A 17,570-nucleotide genomic window follows, 5' to 3' on the forward strand; every position below is an offset into this window, starting at 1 on the left:
AGGGAAAGCACACACGCTCCTTTTCTTTTTCACCATGAACATTTTTAAGTGGTCTCTTGCTTTGGCTCCATATGGAATGGGAACCTTTTAAAATCTCATTCAGCTTTGCAAGATGATTAAACTGTTTCCCTTCCTACTGTAGCAAGGACCCAGGCCACAACCTTGAGGGGTGTGTGCTGGCTGAGTCCTCACTACCTGAATAGTTTTGTGGGAAAATATGTTTGTCCCTTGCTCCTCAACTCTGTGGGAGCACATATTTTTGAATCCCTGGAATGAGGGGTGCCATACTGGGGCAGTGGGGGGAGTTGCTCCCTGATAACATTATGGGACTGAGTACATGTTTAGCAAATTTGCAGATGACACCAAGTTGAGTGGAGTTGAAGACACTGGATAGTAGGACTAAGATGTAGAATGACCTGGATAAACTGGAGGAACGGTCCAAAATCAATCGGATGAAATTCAACAAGGACAAAGGAGCTTTGGACTGAATAACTGCATGTACAAATACAGACTGGGGACTGAGTGGCTAGGCTGCAGTACTATTAAGAAGGACCTGGGGGTTACAGTAGACCATAAGCTGAATATGAGCTAAGAGTATCTTGCTGCAAAATCAAACAGCATAGTGGATTGTAGTAACAGGATTGTCTCTTGCAAATCAAGGGAAGTAATTCTCCTACTCTATTCAGCACTAGTGAGGCCTCACATGGAGTACTACTGTGTCCAGTTTTGGGCCCCACACTTCCAGAAAGATGTAGATAGGTTGGAAAGGGTCCAGCACAGATCAACACAAATTATTAGAAGCCTGGGATGCAAAACTTATGAAGAAAATCTGACAGAACTAGGTGTACTTAGTTTCGGGAAGAGAAGAACGCGGGGGAATTGGACAACAGTTTTTAAATACCTGGCCATGGGGTAAAATTTCTTCCTGACCCCAAATATGGTAGTTGGTCTGACACTTAGTAGAGGGGAAAGACCCTCTAGCCAGCAACCTCCGGGTTTAAGTCCCAGTAAGGGCACTGGCACACCCCAGTCAAAATCCCCAGTTTTGGCTGCAGTCAACACCCAATGCCTCTGAGGAGGGCTTAAGCCCCCCACTCCCTCCAATTCACATAGCAGCAAGGGACTGAGGGCAGGGGGAGCAGGATCCCCTCCCAGCCCCACATGGCAATCAGCAAAGCCCAGAAGCATGGGAAATACCCACAGCAGAACACAGGCATAGCTACACCTAGATCTTGGAAGATCTCCAGGCTGGAGCAGGAGCCAGGAAGGAGGTCACTGCGCAAGAGAAACATATTTCAGAGTGGGAATGGAGACAGCCACGTGCAGCAGGGTTGGTCCCCAGGACAGAAGATCCTGGACACTGTACCCTGCACATGCCCAGAGATACAAGTGAATCAGCAGCCTGCAGGGGTGCAATGCTGATAGCTCTGTACAGTCCCTAGTGCTTCCCCATAGGGAGGCTGGCCCCTCTTAAGAGGTTCTGGCTTGTTCATCCAAAGGACAAGCAATCTCAAGGGGGAGGAGGGACAGCAGTTTCTTTCCTGATTGCTTCTTTTAAGAAACCAGTGATTAGAGGAAAGGAGTGAGAGTCAGAATTCCTGGGGTTTTTCCCCAATTTTTCTACTTGCCCTGTGACTTTCGCAAGTCATTTACCTTTCTTTATGCCTTGGTTTCCTATCTGTAAAAGGAGGACAATGATATTTGTCTAGCTGGTTTTTAAGACCTGGCTAGTCAAAGCCTTGGCTGGGATGATATAGTTGGGCCTGGTCCTGCTTTGAGCAGAGGGTTGTACTAGATGACCTCCTGAGGTCCCTTCCAATCCCAATGTTTCTCATTCTATATTAACCTATCTCCAAAGGGGGCAGGGAGGCATCAAGTACTGACTATGTGTAAACACTATCCTCTTGAAGTCCTGGGGTAGGGGAGCAGTGTGCTTAAACAGTGCAAACTATTAACTCAGGCAGACTGTGAAAGTCATACATGGATTTATGTGTCCTTTTGGTAGCCAGAGAGTTCCCATTTGGAGTTGTTTTCAGGGACAAATTGTTGTCATCTCAGGGTCCCCAGCACCAAAGTTAAGCATGCAAAAATGAACAAGCATCCAAGCAAAAGCAAGGGTAACCACAGAGACTTTTCAGCTGCAAATGTGAATAGCAGTGTATGCAATTGCAAGTGTGACCACAGAGGATTTCCACTTGCACAATGGGTTGTGTGTGCATATGCAAATTAAATGATAGTGAATTTTCAATCAAACTCTCTCTTCTGTGCTTTGCACTCACAATTGCACATTGCAGGCACAAATCCAAGGGTGCATGGTTTTGAATATCTATTGTATATTGTTGGTATACTGAGGCATACATACCTGGTAGCCTCCTGCCCCATCCCTGCAGTGTTACAGAGAAGCAACAGGATTCTCCCGCCTCCACCATGGTGCAAGAACTCAGAGGACATGGCACCAGTATGGGGCAATCGCTGGCCTTCGAGTTCAGATGAGTTAGGGGAAGATGGGAGGCTGAGGGGGCAGCCTGCAAAGGAGACACAGAAGAGCAAGACAGCAATGAATCAAGGCTCCTGCGCTGTGTGCTTTGGAGGATCTAGTTTTGAAGCACAGAGCAGGCAGCTACTGGCTTGTTATCCCACAGCAGGAGCTCCTGCTAGAAAGCTAGCATCTGAGGAACAAGTGTGTACTATTTTGTGCAGGCAGTGGCTGCTACCTCTGCCACTGCCAGGTGTGCATGACCAGGGGAGTGAGTTACCAGGAGAAGGCTGCTTAGGTGCTAAAGCTCCCCTTCTCCTCCCCAATCTGTAACAGCCAAGGTGGTGCCATTACTCAGCCTAGAGGCATGACAACTTTACTCACCCAGTGACTCCTGCTGCATAACAGTGTGTTCCTGTAATGCTGTGGGCAGGAGGGAGCATGATGCTCCAGTGCTGAGTATCAATCTGCAGACTGCCCATTGCCAGGCTGCCTGGTGAGAAGGGCACTTATCAGCCCAGTGAACCAGGCTGTCTGTTCTCCTCAAGCAGACGGATCTTCCCAAGCTGGGCTGGGCGATTAATCAAGTGGTGCCATTTGCTGTGAGGCTGTGAGCAGGGCTTTCCGCATGCCGCGAACTCCGACTCACAGCTACTTACATTCTGTCTCCTCTGATGTTTTTCAATTAAGAGACTCTTGTTTAGCCTTGAGAGGTAATTAATCACTGCCAGAGCTCCTCTCCCTGCCTTTCTCCACACTGTAATTCTCCCAGAAATATGTCAGTGGAGGCTGCTGAGACAGATTTCATCCTGGCCTAAGGTTCCACTCCACCTCCACCAGCAAACAATAACACGGCATCAGAAATGCAAGGGTAAAGCCATGAAATATTATCAGAGAGCATGGAATTTCCCCCATACCAAATTTATCTCCTTCCCACGCTCTTTGTAATCTCGTTCTTCTTGCCTGAACTCGTAACTTTGTTTGTTCTCGTCCCTGCAGAGCAACTAGACCAAGACTGTTCCTTCCCCATATGGGTAATAAGAGTTATGTTTCTACCACTGCTGTGCCCAGCCCACAGTGACCTAACCAAACAAGAAAAAAATGGCACATTACCAGCATGTTTTCCTGGCTCATGCTTCATTTAGCTCACCTTAGAGTTTCTGAAAACAGGAAGCAGTGTTGACACTGGATCTGGGCTCTTGCCTGTTGCACTGACCTTGGCTCTTGGCTGTGGCCTTTTCCTTCTGCATTTATTATCATGCTGCCTTCCACCATCTTCTGAACTGGTGGAAAGGCTGAGCTGGCAGAGGACCCTGGGCATCTTCCACAAACTCCATGCTCAAGATGCAGCAGTCCCTGCCCCTCCCACTGTGAGAATCTTTAGCAGGCTGCTCTCCTTCCCACAACTTAGAAACCTCAGTGGATGCTGAACTGGGGGGGAAAAGTAGGACAGGGTGGCACCTTCTGCCTGACTTCTAACACAGCTACCTCTGAACGGCAGGGAGAGGAAGGAGTCACATGTTTAGCTAAGTGGTTCATCCCACTGCTTTGCACCACCGTGTGGATGGCAGTCAGCTCTCTTCCACATGGGCACAGAGCATGGGCTTATGCAGCTCATCAAGCTAGGTGAGCAGGAGCAGCCACAACAGGGCCATACAATAAAACCCCTGGTGGCTGGTCACCAGTGTCAACGCTAGTTGACCTGAACCAAAACCTCCACGTCCTTCCCAGCCTAGTCCATGTCAATGCTCTCCCCAAACCCAGGAGAGAGTCCGTTGTTAGCAGATTGATAGTCTAACTGGGAACAAGCAGCATAAGAAATTTGGCTCCTGGGGCATTTCCAGACCAATCCTATAGCTCCTACAGGTTTGCAGAAACATTTACACTTGTCTGAATACAGTGTCAGAGGTGGAACTGCAGCAGGATGGGCACACTCATGGTAGCTTCGCATCCCACGGGCCCTGGTACTGACACTGAAGTTGCAGCACCACGGGATTCTGCCTGTGCTATAACAAGCCCACCCTGTGCTGAAACCCAGGCTGCACCTTCACTCTTGGCCTTCACCAGCTAGATTAAAGCTAACTTCTCTATGTCTGCCAGTGCTGTGACCTCACCTCTGACAGACGTGTGAACATACCCAGCAAAGGACTGTGAAGTTTGTTCCATCCAACCATTTAAAAATACTTGCAAAGGGCAACAGGGACTGTACCTGGCAAACCAGGGGTTAACTCCATCTCAGCTTCCCAGGAACCAGGATGTAAAGTCTGGTCTACACACACTGTGGTTAACCACCCCCTCCTAGGCCTATACGAGGGGTGCAGCTTGCACAGATAAGGAGCAGGTGGCATTCAAAGAGCAGGGATAAATGACATGGGCCAGAACACAGCACCTCCCACTGGGCTGTATACCACTAAGTTTACAAAAGACCCAACCTGCAGCTAGTGCACCAGTCTCCTCTGAACAAATGGCCACAAGCTGGCTTGGCCCGCAGAAGGTGAATCCTAACCACAGTTGGAAAGTTAGGTAGAAGTGACCCAGCCAACTCCATCACAGTGTATAGCTGCATGGGTGGGGGGAGCCTGGTCAGTCAGCACCAACAGGAAAGATGGGAGGGGTCAGGTCTTGGGATATCTTGGTGCATTAGGCATTAGCAACAGGGTAGGACTGGTGGGGAACTCCCAGGAAGGCTGGGCAGGGATGGGGAACATGCCCACTGTCCCTGCCTGAGTCCGTGCAGCCTGGCTGGAGTGGGGCAGGAGTGGCTCTGGAGCTCCCTCTCACCCCCTGCATAGCTGGAGACAGCAGCAGTGGTGGTGGTGGGAAAAGAGAGGGGAGGTGCCACTAAGCGTGGAGTAGAAGAGAGGGGCTGCTGTAAAAGGGTGGACTTCTTACCTGCTTCAGGGACTTAAAAAGTCCCCAAGTGCTGCTCTTGCAGCGTGGTCTGAAAGGAGGGCGCGACTGCACCTCTGGATCCACCCCGAGGGAGGCTACGGTGATGGGGAGGGCTCTGGCAAAACAGAGGCGGCACAGGAGCATGTGTGCATTTGGGGGGTGGCTCACTGTGCCACTGGAGCCATCCTCTTTTTGGCGAGATAGAAAAGCAAGGTTGGTAAAGCTCCCCTGGCACCTTCCACACCACAAAGACAAACCCAACACTCTTCCCTCTCCTAGCCTGCCCAAGGCCATACAGAGAGCCAGGAACTGGAGTCAAGTTGTCCTGACTTCTGGCTGGTACCGTGGGCCATGCCTCTTCTGCCATCTCTTGTCATAAAGAGGCAGAGAAACCGAGGGGGCTGCTGAGCACCTCCCCTGAGCACCCCACAGGAGGAGGAACCAAAAGGGGGACAGACCAGCCCAGACTGGACAAAGGAGAAATCCCATCTAACCAAGGATCAATATGAAGATGAAGATATAAATAATAAGAAGGCAGCTGCCAGAGGTCACAGCCTCAAAGCACCATAGAAAAATCAATGGGCAAATGGGAGTGGGGCTCAGACATGAGGCAAGATAAACTGTTCATGGGAAGATGGTGACTGGCTTTTCCTCCAAAGCCTTTTCTTAATGCCTGATTAGATCTCTCCTCACTGCTGCGGTGATCCCAGTCAACAGGCTATGTGCACCAGGTCACCTGCTGGAGAGGATGATGGGTGTGTGGGATGCCAAGTATAAGGACACATTCACAGTTCACATGTCCAACTGCTTTCCCACTGAAACCTGTTCGGGCCACCAGGAGACTGGCACCTGGCCCCATGGGTGGGATGCTTTCCAAACACAGGCAGCTACTCCCCTAGTTTCTACGTATGGTTCATCGCTGGAAGCTTTGTGTTTAAAGAACCTGCTGAATTCCAGAGAGGTATCACGTTCCCTCTGAGAACTGAGGGCTTGAAATTAAAGGCATGTTTAAATGATGGCCTTGGGGATTCAACACTCTCTTTTTAATTGTCTGCCGCTCTGCCACTTTGTAAACCAGCCCACTGGGGCACCATTAAATGTGACACTGTGCAGCTGGGAAGAGACCCAGCCAGAGCAAGGAGCCTGCACCCAACGAGAGAAAGCTGCAGAAGGAGCGCTCAGCCCACATGGCAGAACAGCTCAGCTTTAGCAATGTAAAGTGGCACACTTTCTAGAACAGCTTGCAGAAAGTTCATATGTGGTTCATAGATGGCACCAGCACGGTGCACACCTGAGTTGTAAGTGCTGAGGATGGTTCTAAGTAAGGGACTGAGAAGTAATTAACTGCTTATTGAAACATCTATCAATAATTGATGCATCCTATATATTATGTATAGATAAAATGTACTTATATTTATTTTAAATGTATAAATATGAAAACAATATAAAGTGGGCCCCTGATTTTGATCCTCTTGGTTCAATGTAGAATACAGCCAGTGCTGGAGAGGGAATTATTCATTAGTATAGATCTGAGAAGCTACAGGATGCCCTTTTACCAGGCCTGGTGCAAACACACAACACAAAGTCCCTTCTGTATAAAATGGGAGCCAGCAAATGAGTAGACATCCATGGGGGAGAACTAGGCAGCAGTGGGGTACTGCTGCATACTGGGATAAGTAATACCAAGCCCTCTAAGGTCCTGCCCCAGGGGCCAGATACAAAACCAAATGGAGTTAGTGAAAAGGTTCCTCTTGCCTCCAGTGAGCTTTGGCATGGGTCCTGTCTGCACAAGAATACATATAATGCTTAGAATTGTTTAAATATGATTTCAATCTGATTTAACAGACATACAAGCCTGTCAAACTGATTTAAAGTTTCCTGGAATGGTTCAAGTGTATGTGGAGAATCCAGTACTGTTTTGAACTAGTTCACTGTGAGCCAGTTCTGTGTTATGTGTAGACACCAAGCTCTCTATGAGACAAGTCTGGTTGGTCCTCCATGTATCCCACGCTGCATTGCTCCTTACCTCAACAAGTCACTCTGCAGACAGAGCTCTATTGCCCCTTTTTTTCTGTTTTGTTAGCACTTTGTATCAGTGAGCTTCCTTGAACAGCTTAGCTTGTTCAATAAAAGCTTTCTTTTCAACAACCCCAGCCTTTGGGAACCTAAAAGTACCCCCACCAAGTCAAGTAAGCATACTGCAGACTTTAGTCAATCACAAGCTACTGAAGATTACTGAACTCATGTTTAGGAGAGAAAGGAAAGCAGAAAAGTGAAAACATCCACAGTCACAAGTCACCCATGGCCTGGGAGCCCACAAAGCATGGCTGCAATCACCCCTCACTACTCACCCACTGCTTAGTCCCACGTCCTGGTGGCAGAGCCACACCACTGCACACAACTGTGAATTGGTTCCCAACCAGTCACATTTGGGAATGGTTCAATTGTTGTGTGCACTACATGAGGTTAGTCCAGGGCAAGCTCACCCAGCTGCTCTGGCCAATGGGCCTTGCCCCTTTCATGTTGATGCAAATTGTTCTGGACTTCTCCTTCCAAACTTGGTGCACTATCATCTTGCTGCCCCACTGTCCCCACAGCTGATACTTCCTGCCACTTTCCTGATGGATCCAGGACCTGTTGCTGCCACTATGGCTCAGCTGGCAGCTGCTCTGACAAGCCAAAAGCATGCTCAGTCCAAAATGCCAATTCATTTTTTATTCCGATCAGAATCAGCAAAGCAGAAAGTGCCTGGAAGGCTTCCAGCACTGGAGAGACTAAATATAGCCTCTTTGTTCTTTCATAAAACAGAGGTAGATCCCCTTGAAACTCACCTAAATATTAATTGTTAAATTAACTGAGCTATTAATCACACTTAAAGGAGCTCACAAGGAGCCACAGCAGGCCAGGCAAAGGAACAAACCACTCGAGGAACAACTAAAGCACCTGCGGGGTTGGTGGGATGATGGGCCAGTGAGGGAAGCTGCACAGGGTTTAAGGGAGCTCAGTGCACATCTCCAGAGACTTCCCCTTAGCCTGCAGGTCACGACAGAGTGAGTCATTCCACTCTCCTCCCTCATGTCATCCACTCAGGAGGAGCCAAGGCCAGGACAGTAGGGGCAGGGGCAGGGTCAGGGTCACAACTGATTGGCAGGGCTGTGTGGCCCAACACTGGAACAGCAAGAGGGCTGCAGGTCAGGACTGATGTGCCCTGGCAGGCAGGGAGACCACCAGGACAGGAAGAGCCAAGATATGTATGTGTCTGCACTGATGTGGATGCAGAATAGGCAAGAGGTATGTGCAGAAATCCTATTTGCAGACCCTCACTTGCCTCCACAGGTGCTTATTCCAGGGACTCTCATCTTTTCCTGACCTGAGCTGTGTTCTCATGCTGTTCCATGTGCCTCGGGTAGTCCAGCAGCCTGTGTCTCTAGGGGTCATTGCTGCAGACAAGTTCCTAGCCCTGATGAAGCACCTGTCTAAGCTGACAGAGCACTGCAGCCCCCGGGAACTTCCAGAAGGAAGCAATTTATACAGGGTGGATATTCAGAGACTTGGTGCTAAAAAGGCAGCTATGCAAGGAGGTCACAAAAATTCCCTGCGCTAGGATGAAGCTGACACCCCCAAGGCAGTGAAGTTCAGAGAAATGCTCGGTCAGAGGGAGAGAGGGCCACCCCGTGCAAACCGGCAACGAACTGCCAACTGGTTCTTTCATAACGAATGGCTAGTTGATATGCAGCTCTCACCACTGCCAGCAGTTGGTCTCTTGTCTCCTTGGTGCCAGATAATGTCACAGCACCTCTGACATGTCAGAGGCTCTCTAGTTTACGTGGTGAGAAATGCTGCATTCATTACAACCGGAGTCCTGGGCACCATCATTCTGGCCACCCGGTGTTCCCAGGCAGGCAGCGTGTCCTCAGCAGAGGCCGGGGCAGGGACCCCGAGTTCTTCTCTTGGCTGACACCGTTTTTAAACCTGAAAACCTACAGCAAAGCACCCAGATCCACATTTCTACCTCAGTTGACAGCTGGGGGCTGGTCAAAGCTGCCCCTGGAAGTGGGGAGTGCACAGCACCCCTGAAGACTTCAAGCTGCCTTACTCATCCTCTCTCTAAACAGCTGCTCATGAAGCTGCCACGGCTGGCGCATGAGTTCATGTTCACAGAGTGCTAGATTAATGCCAGGTTTCATTAATACCAACTCCTTTCTCATGTGCTCATCCTGCAACAGTCTTTTACAGGACGCTTAGAGGTGATTTCCCTGGGAAAAGGGAAGGTTCTTGCCTCTAAAAACTTCTGGTGCTGCCCCCGTTGGAGGCACAAAGTGAACAGGTGAGCCTCTGCTCTCACCCAGGTCCCATGAGACTGGCATTGCTATTATTTTATTTGGATTGTGGGAGTGCCTAGAAGTCTTGGTCACATCTCTCTGCCGAGTGAGCAGACTCACATGTGGGAATATGGGAGCAGTGCTTCCAGTGCTGGAAATACTTACAAGGTTTCCTGGATGGCATTAGAAAACCCCAGAAGTAAGGAACTAAGCTGAAGAATCCCACTGTGCCTTGTGCTGTAAAAATACAGAGGGCCCCTGCTCCAGAGAGAATGGAGTCGAAGGTCAGCACCTACACAACACATCTACAGCAAGGGCAACAGCTCTAGGCAATGCTTTCCTGCCTGGAAGAGGGATGCCCTGTACAGACAAGTGAATGCTCCACTGATATTCTGGACTCCTTCCTAGTCTCACTCTGCCTCTGCTCTAGCAGGTGCCCACACAGGGCAAAGCTGCAAGCAGCCTATACATTCAGTGCACAGAGGGGGCAGAAGCAGCTCTGCTGGCTTGGGAACAGGGGTGCTTCTATCATCGTTTCCATGCCGGCAGGTGTGGACAGACAGATATTCAGAGCCTACCACCTGCAGAAGCACAGCTGCTGCTGTCTGCAGATGAATCTCTCCTGAGCTTTCATGACAAAAATTGATCTGTGAAGTTAATCTCAGATGCTAGAGGGAAGATCCCCTGTAGGATGCTCCATGCCAAGCCACTGCCAGGGGTTAGACTGATCACTACATTGTATTTTCTAGCACTACTTCAATTTGATCCCCAGTTGCTACCACATACTGTGCAGAAAGGTACCACGAGGCAAAATACCAACCCAGATGTGCACCGTTTCTCCAGATCTGCACCTTATATTAGGATCTGGCTTCTCATGTTCGGGAGACAGCTAAAGCGATCAGCAAAAGAGGGGCTCTGGGCTGTTCATGGAGTGACCATGAAACACTCAGATGCTCCCAAGTGTCTGCAGTATTTATCCCCATCTCTTGCTGCAGTGACCAGCCAAACACCTCAAGGGATCGTGGCTGAAGAACTGCAGCAGGTGTGTTTCCGATCTCTCCCGAGTCAGGGGGCCTTGGCAGTAGGGAGGAGGCTGCATTATCGGAAGCAGCTGCAACCTCCCCTTCAGTGGGATGCACAGGAACTCAATGATGCTCCACGGTGGGTGCTGCTGGAGAAGCACGGGCAGAGTTGAGAACAGTAAACTGGCTCCACATGTCCACTGCAGCTCTGCCTTTCTGTGGGTACAGACTTTGCCCATCCTAAGCCCTCTGCTAATCACAGGCCCCGCAACTCTCCTCTTTCTCTGTAAGAAAAACCACCTAAATACCACTGCACAGTGTGATTTTAAAACAGACTGTAAGACAGACTGTAGTGAAACAGTCTGGGGGGGACAATTCAGAGCCCACAGCTGCTGTTCCTAGACAAACACAATGGGACTGTATTTCATACCCTTTTCCACTAGTGCTGATCTGCCCAAGGCACTTTGTAGAGCCTCTCCTCCCTGTTTGCTGATGCTCTTGACTGCCTGGGCAGCGCAGGGGCCAGAACCCTTTTTGCAGCTCCATGGCTTGACACGGAACTTCTTGACATGAAATATTTATGGGATATAAATCAAAAGCCAAGAGAAGTTACCAGCAGCCATGCTCCCGCACCATTGCCTCAGCAGCCCTAGGGAACCTGCTCCAAGCCTTGTATTTTTAAATGGAATCTGCTGACCCATGGTCTAGTACTGGTGGGAAGCTGCCCAAAGCAGTGAGCCATTTTGTAGCTGCTCAGTTAATTCAGCAAGCCTGCCGAGACCTTTGCATTGCTTGGCCCTTTCACTCTCTCTTTGTCAATCTACTTTGCAACTGTTTTGTTTCCCATCTGAAGGTGACTCTGCAGCTCACGCTGGCTCCAGTGTGGGCACAGTCTTGCACTGGCCTACCAGGCCTTTTCCATTCTGGGGTCCCCAGGAAAAACAGTCCAGTGTGAGTGCTGCTCCTAGGAACTTAAATTCAGAGGTGATCCCACAAGCTTTGCTCCCGTGACCCACCATACTCCCTGGAGAGGCAACGTGCCCTGGGAAAGAGGGAGACTTGGCTCCCGACTGCCACTGGCCTGCTACATGGCCATGTGCAAGTCACTTCCAAGTTCTAAAGTTTGGAAACCTCTGTAAAGCCTCTTGAAAATTATGGTAGTTTTGTGCGGGGTATGATTAGGCACAGCGCTGCCTTTCAGCCCCACAGACTCAGGAATCATGTCAGCCACCACTGAAACATAGCTCCTTCCAGTCCCCAGCCTAGCTGTGGCACCACAGTCCTGGCAGCAAACAGAACACCCCGGCACGCTGGAACTGGGCAATGCTGAGCACTGTGCACTCACTGAGCAGCAAGCCCAGGTTTCCCAGCAGCAACACCACCCCCTTATTACCACAAGGCCTTGCTGGAAATAATTAAGCCTGACCAAGAGCTGCACCGCAACTGGAGTCCAAGCAGGTATTTTAAGAAAAGCCTGGTACTCTGCCTGTATTTGCATTACACCATATGACTCCACTGCCTGAGATTCTGGCAGTAGATGGCAAATATTTTGTTGCTATCACATTTATAGTCTCAACTGTGCTGGGTACGTGTCCTGGAGTGGCAGAGGAAGCAAGGGGTTCTTCCCACTATCCACAATGTTGAGAATAGTCAAAAGAGATTAAAAAAAATGAGCTAGGACTTGAAGTCTACATTGTAAGAACATAGTCCATCACAGAAATCAGTACTGCCCCACTGTTTCCTGGTGCTGCTCTCTTTGTATCCATCTTTTATCTTTTGTCATAGACTGTAAGCCCTTAGGGACTACCCTTTAGTTTGGGGTTTGTACTGTGCTGAGCACTGAAAAGTCCTGGTCCACAGCCCGGACTCCTAGGCACAACGCAAAGATGTAATAATCATTTCAGGTTCTGCCTCCAGATGTACAGCCTGCTCCCTTGCATCGGTTCCCATTTGGCATTGGAGGCACCAGCTCAGAAAGACAGAAAGGCAAGATGCAGACTTCAGTGAGCAGAAGTACTGGTCTTGCTGCCTCCCAGAGAAGGAAAACTAGAGGTCTTTGCAGGCCTGTCCTGTTAGAGGGCTGGGTGCTACAGGTTAACTGGCAGGAAGTGAGCACGGAACAGGTCACGTTAGGGCAAGAGCCAAAGAGACTACAGGAAACTTGCCAGCAGCTGCAAATTAATAAGCAGGCCAAGGCTTCATCCTGTGCAAGATGTTCCATAGGCTCAGCCTCCACTGAGTGCACACACAGGCTGCATGCCCCTCTCCCCAGCCCTCAGCAGTAGAGCAAAAGGGCAGACAGGAGCCTCAGTTACAGGTGACTTGATGTGTGCGATGGGGAATAAAGCAGTCCAGCAAATCAAAAGCTCAGGCTATGGGAGGAAAGTATATTTCCCAGCGGCCTCATGGTGCAATTGCTGGGTTATAGATCTTAATAATAGACTGTAAAAGAGACGAAACCTCATTGCCCCTAAAGCCCACTCGTCCTGCAGCTGTTCTCTGTGGCTGGCTCTAACACATGCTGCCGGAATGGATGGGGAGCCAGGGTGATGAATGGCCACAGCCTTCAATTAAGATGCAGGCCTAGGTAAGATCCCATCACAGGAACAAATGATCCCACATCTCATCTGTCAACAGCAGGCCTCATCCTTTCCTCCTTGCAGCTTCCTAACCCTCCCATGGACTATTTTTAACCATCACTGGCTTTCCAATGCCAGTCAGGGGAGAGAAGGAGGGAAACTCCTCTGCTATCCTGGGCAGGGGGACATAGGTAATTAATGACCCTCAGACCTGATGGGCAGGGTCTGGCTCAGGACTAAAGCCTATGCTGTTGGAGGGAAGCAGGGACATCTCTCCTTGGACTGCAACTGCAGGGGTCAGGTTCTCGTCACCACAAGGCCCCAGCGCCACTCTTGGTGCAAAATGTCAGAAACAGGTGGAAACAAACAAGGGGCAACTACTTGGCTTTAGTTTTGTGGACCAGCTCCTTGCCCTATGATGAAACACTGACTTTCATCTCATTAGTCATTGCAGTGGCCACGCCAAAAGCCCACCAATCAAGTCAGAACATGATCAACATCTGACTAACTGCAGAAGATACATGGAGGGACCTTTACATTCAAACTGAGGTTACACCAACACTCACCAATCACCAGCATCTGTTTCTGCAAATGGATCCTGCCTCCCACATGCAACCCCCTCCACCACTGTGGCTTCAATATCTTTCCACCAGGAGAAATCCCCTCCACATCCCCATTCAGCCTTCTACCACTACAGCTTCAATATCTTTCCACCAGGGGAAAACCCCAAGGAAGTGTTACAGCATGAGGTCAAAAGCTCAGCTTGACTGTTCCACGGCTGCATGCAGCAGACGAGCAGGAGTCAAACCGGTTATGTCTTCCTCTTGCCTGTTTACAGGCTTATGTTGCAAGTATACGGGCTATAACAACAGGACCCTCCCTGCTTCTGTTTCAGGAGTTGGACAGATTGGCCCTGAGCCTGCTATTGGAAAAAGAGAGACTGGACCACGTGGCTACAATTAGATCTGATTGGTAATCAGCACCCCCGTATCAGTGGGAGCAAAAAAAATTTGGGCATGGGGGCAGCACATTACGGAACAAAGATGAGAAAACCAGCCTCAGGGTGAGACAGCTCCTGGCACTCTTCTGAACGCCCCCAACAACATGATCAGATGGAGATAATGATTAACTTGTTCGGTGTGTGCAGTCATTGGGCAGATGATACGAGTGCACTGCAAAGCGTTTGTGACCTGGCCTCAGGGACTCTCCACGCTTGATCACCCGAGTGACATGATATTCTTTCTGCTTCCTTCATGAGTGATTCCCAAACCCAGCATAAGCCCTCAAGATAGTGGTAACAAATGCTTCCAGCAAAAGATGCCCCTGAACATGAATCTCCAACCTCACAGGGGCGGAGGGGGCACTTGTGAATATACACATACACATGCACACATGTCTACTGCGTGGTATTGGGAGGCGTATGCCTCCTTCACATTATTCATGTTTGTGTGCAGATGTCTGTCTGCATATGATTTCACATGTCAGTGCGTGTCCCTGCAGGTATCACATAGGCACATGCAGCTCATACATATTCCCAGACAAAGGCACCTTCCCAAGCTCCTCACAAACACTCTGGTGAATAAAGAATATCTGCAAATAGCTGGAGCCAGTTTGTCCCACTGGAACAGGTCCTGCCTTCCTGCCCTGCAGTTAACCTGCCAAGGCAGGAGAGAAGGTATCCAAGCTGAGGCAACTGCAAAGCTTCAGGCTCCAATTTAGCTGTGAGGGTGAAGGGCAGAAGGTGCCTGTGAGTGAGTAAGCGTAGAGGCTGCCCTATTCCCAGAGCAATGTCAGGCTTGCCTTGCAGGAGAGGCAGCTTTAAAGCAACGACAGATGCATACTTAAAGTGGCCACGTTTTTTGTGAGGACACAGTAATAATCTGCTAGTGCTTCTTTGAGGACGGCTGTCATGTGAAACCAGAAACTGCCTCTAGGAGGAGTTCAGCCTCAATGACTGCAACTCCAGAGCAGAAAGTTCTCCATGTAAACTGCTGCAGGAGGAAGGAAGACTCCCAGGAATTCCCATTTCGGGGGAGTGACTTCCACAGGGTGTACATGAAACCTTGCCACATGGGCTGGAAGTTGCCAGGTGTCCTTATAATGCAGAGATGGGTGCTGAACAGCTCATACAATGACAATTGGATTATAAATCTCCCTGGCGCCCTCAACCCTGCCACTACCCCAGGTGGCAACTCTCTTCAGGTGTGAGGGTGCTAGATGCCTTTAATTTAGGTGCCCAAATACAGACTGAGGCACCTTAACACTGGGGAGCCATTTCTGAAAATCTTAGCCTTTGACACCCAAATGCACATGAAAGCATCCAAGACCTGGTAGATTCCTGGAGCTCCCATTAAGTGCAAAGGTTGGGAAGACCTGGCTCCTCTGAGAATCAGGGGACTTAGTCAGGTGCCTAGGCTAGATTAGTTTAGCTGCTGGATTTTAGCTGGGTAAGTACCTGATTACATACAAGTGCCCATTCTGGATGCACTCCTGTGTCCTCATCTGGAAAACATAGCTGTCCAGAAACCCACAGGCAGTAGAGGGAAATAGAGGAAGGTGGTAGAGGGAGAGGAGGAAGAAGGCCCTCCCATGGTTTAGCTCCAAGAACTGAGTGGTTAGGGTACTCACCCAGGACACCAGAGAGCAGGGTCTAGGCCCCCTTGCCCAGAGTGCTTGAACCTGCATCTCTTAGGCTTCCCAGCACAGAGTGCTAATGCTCAGGGCACAGATCAGGAACTGTGCAGTGCCCTCTCCCGCTGGGCAGGCAACAAAAGGAGATATGTGGGGCCAGAGGGAAGAGAAGAAGCTAAAGGGATCTGGCTCAGGAAAATGGCTACGGCCTTTACAGGAGAGGACCTCGGGTTGAAACTTGGGTCTTTGCACCCAGGCTTCCCCACTATTCTCCATCCATTTTACCTAATGACAGTTAAATACAAAACTTACACCCAGGTACATGCCACATATGTGCCCAGCCACTATGTAGCCCAACTGCACATGCTCAGTCTACATGCGCACACTTACATGTCCACAGTGCAGAGTCAGGGCCAAAAACACCTAGAAAGGCAGCTAAAAAATTGCCACTTACATGCACAAAGGGAAACGGAAGCTCACCCTTACTGTGCTGCAGCTGGAGTGTGACATTCAGTCCCATGTAGCCCTACAGTATGATGGGATGCAACATCCTGGGGGGCTGATAAGTCATGGAAGGACTGGAAAAGGGCCAGTGTGTTGCCAGAGGACTGGAAAAGAGCCAATGTGGTCCCCATTTTCAAAAAAAGGGAGGAAGGAGGACCCAGGAAATTACAGGCCTGTTAGTCTTACCTCGATCCTGGAGAAGCTCTTTGAGAAAATTATCCAGGAGCACATCTGTAACAGGCAAGCAAGGGAGTGTATGCTTAGTGGCAACCAACACGGGTTCATTAGAGGCAGGTCCTGTCAGACCAACCTGGTGGCCTTCTATGACCAGGTCACAAAATCCTTGGACACAGGCATCGCGGTGGATGTAGTCTTTCTGGACTTTAGGAAGGCCTTTGACACTGTCTCTCACCCCATCCTCGTTAAAAAATTAAGAGATTGTGGTGTCAATGCCTACACAGTCAGATGGGTCGCCAATTGGCTGGAGGCCTGCACCCAGAGAGTGGTGGTGGGTGGGTCATTTTCGACCTGGAGGGATGTGGGCAGTGGGGTTCCCCAGGGCTCGGTCCTCGGGCCCGCACTGTTCAACATCTTCATCAGTGACTTGGACGAGGGGGTGAAAAGCACCCTGTTCAAATTTGCAGGTGACACTAAGATGTGGGGAGAAGTGTGCACACTAGAAGGGAGGGACAGGCTGCAATTGGATCTGGACAGGTTACAGGGGTGGGCAGATGAGAACAGGATGGGGTTCAACACTGACAAGTGCAAGGTACTGCACCTGGGGAGGAAGAACCAGCAGCATCAGGAAAGCTAACCGCACCTTGTCATGCATCCACAGATGCATCACGAGCAGGTCCAAGGAGGTGATCCTCCCCCTCTATGCAGCACTGGTCAGGCCACAGTTGGAGTACTGCGTCCAGTTCTGGGTGCCGCACTTCAGGAGGGATGTGGACAACATGGAGAGGGTCCAGAGGAGGGCCACCCACATGATCAGGGGGGCAGCAGGGCAGGCCCTATGAGGAGAGGCTATGAGACCCGAACCTGTTCAGCCTCCACAAGAGAAGATTGAGAGGGGATCTGGTGGCTGTCTATAAACTGGCCAAGGGAGACCAGCAGGCAATAGGAGAGTCCCTGTTCCCCTGAG

The 17,570-nt window shown here is 50.0% G+C and overlaps 1 protein-coding gene across 1 annotated transcript in view; it reads right to left on the reverse strand.

Moving 5' to 3' along the window:
- Nucleotides 1–17,570, reverse strand: part of LOC102375671 (ubiquitin carboxyl-terminal hydrolase 43) — a gene marked incomplete at its 5' end in the record, with an annotated part of 134,091 nt that overhangs the window by 52,886 nt on the left and 63,635 nt on the right. The window contains one exon of the mRNA XM_014527269.2: nt 2,363–2,525. Within this exon, the coding sequence (XP_014382755.2) occupies nt 2,363–2,525 (163 nt within the window). The remainder of the gene's footprint in view (nt 1–2,362; nt 2,526–17,570) is intronic.

This window comes from Alligator sinensis, unplaced genomic scaffold (assembly GCF_000455745.1).
Source record: "Alligator sinensis unplaced genomic scaffold, ASM45574v1 scaffold1878_1, whole genome shotgun sequence".
Lineage (NCBI taxonomy): Eukaryota > Metazoa > Chordata > Crocodylia > Alligatoridae > Alligator > Alligator sinensis.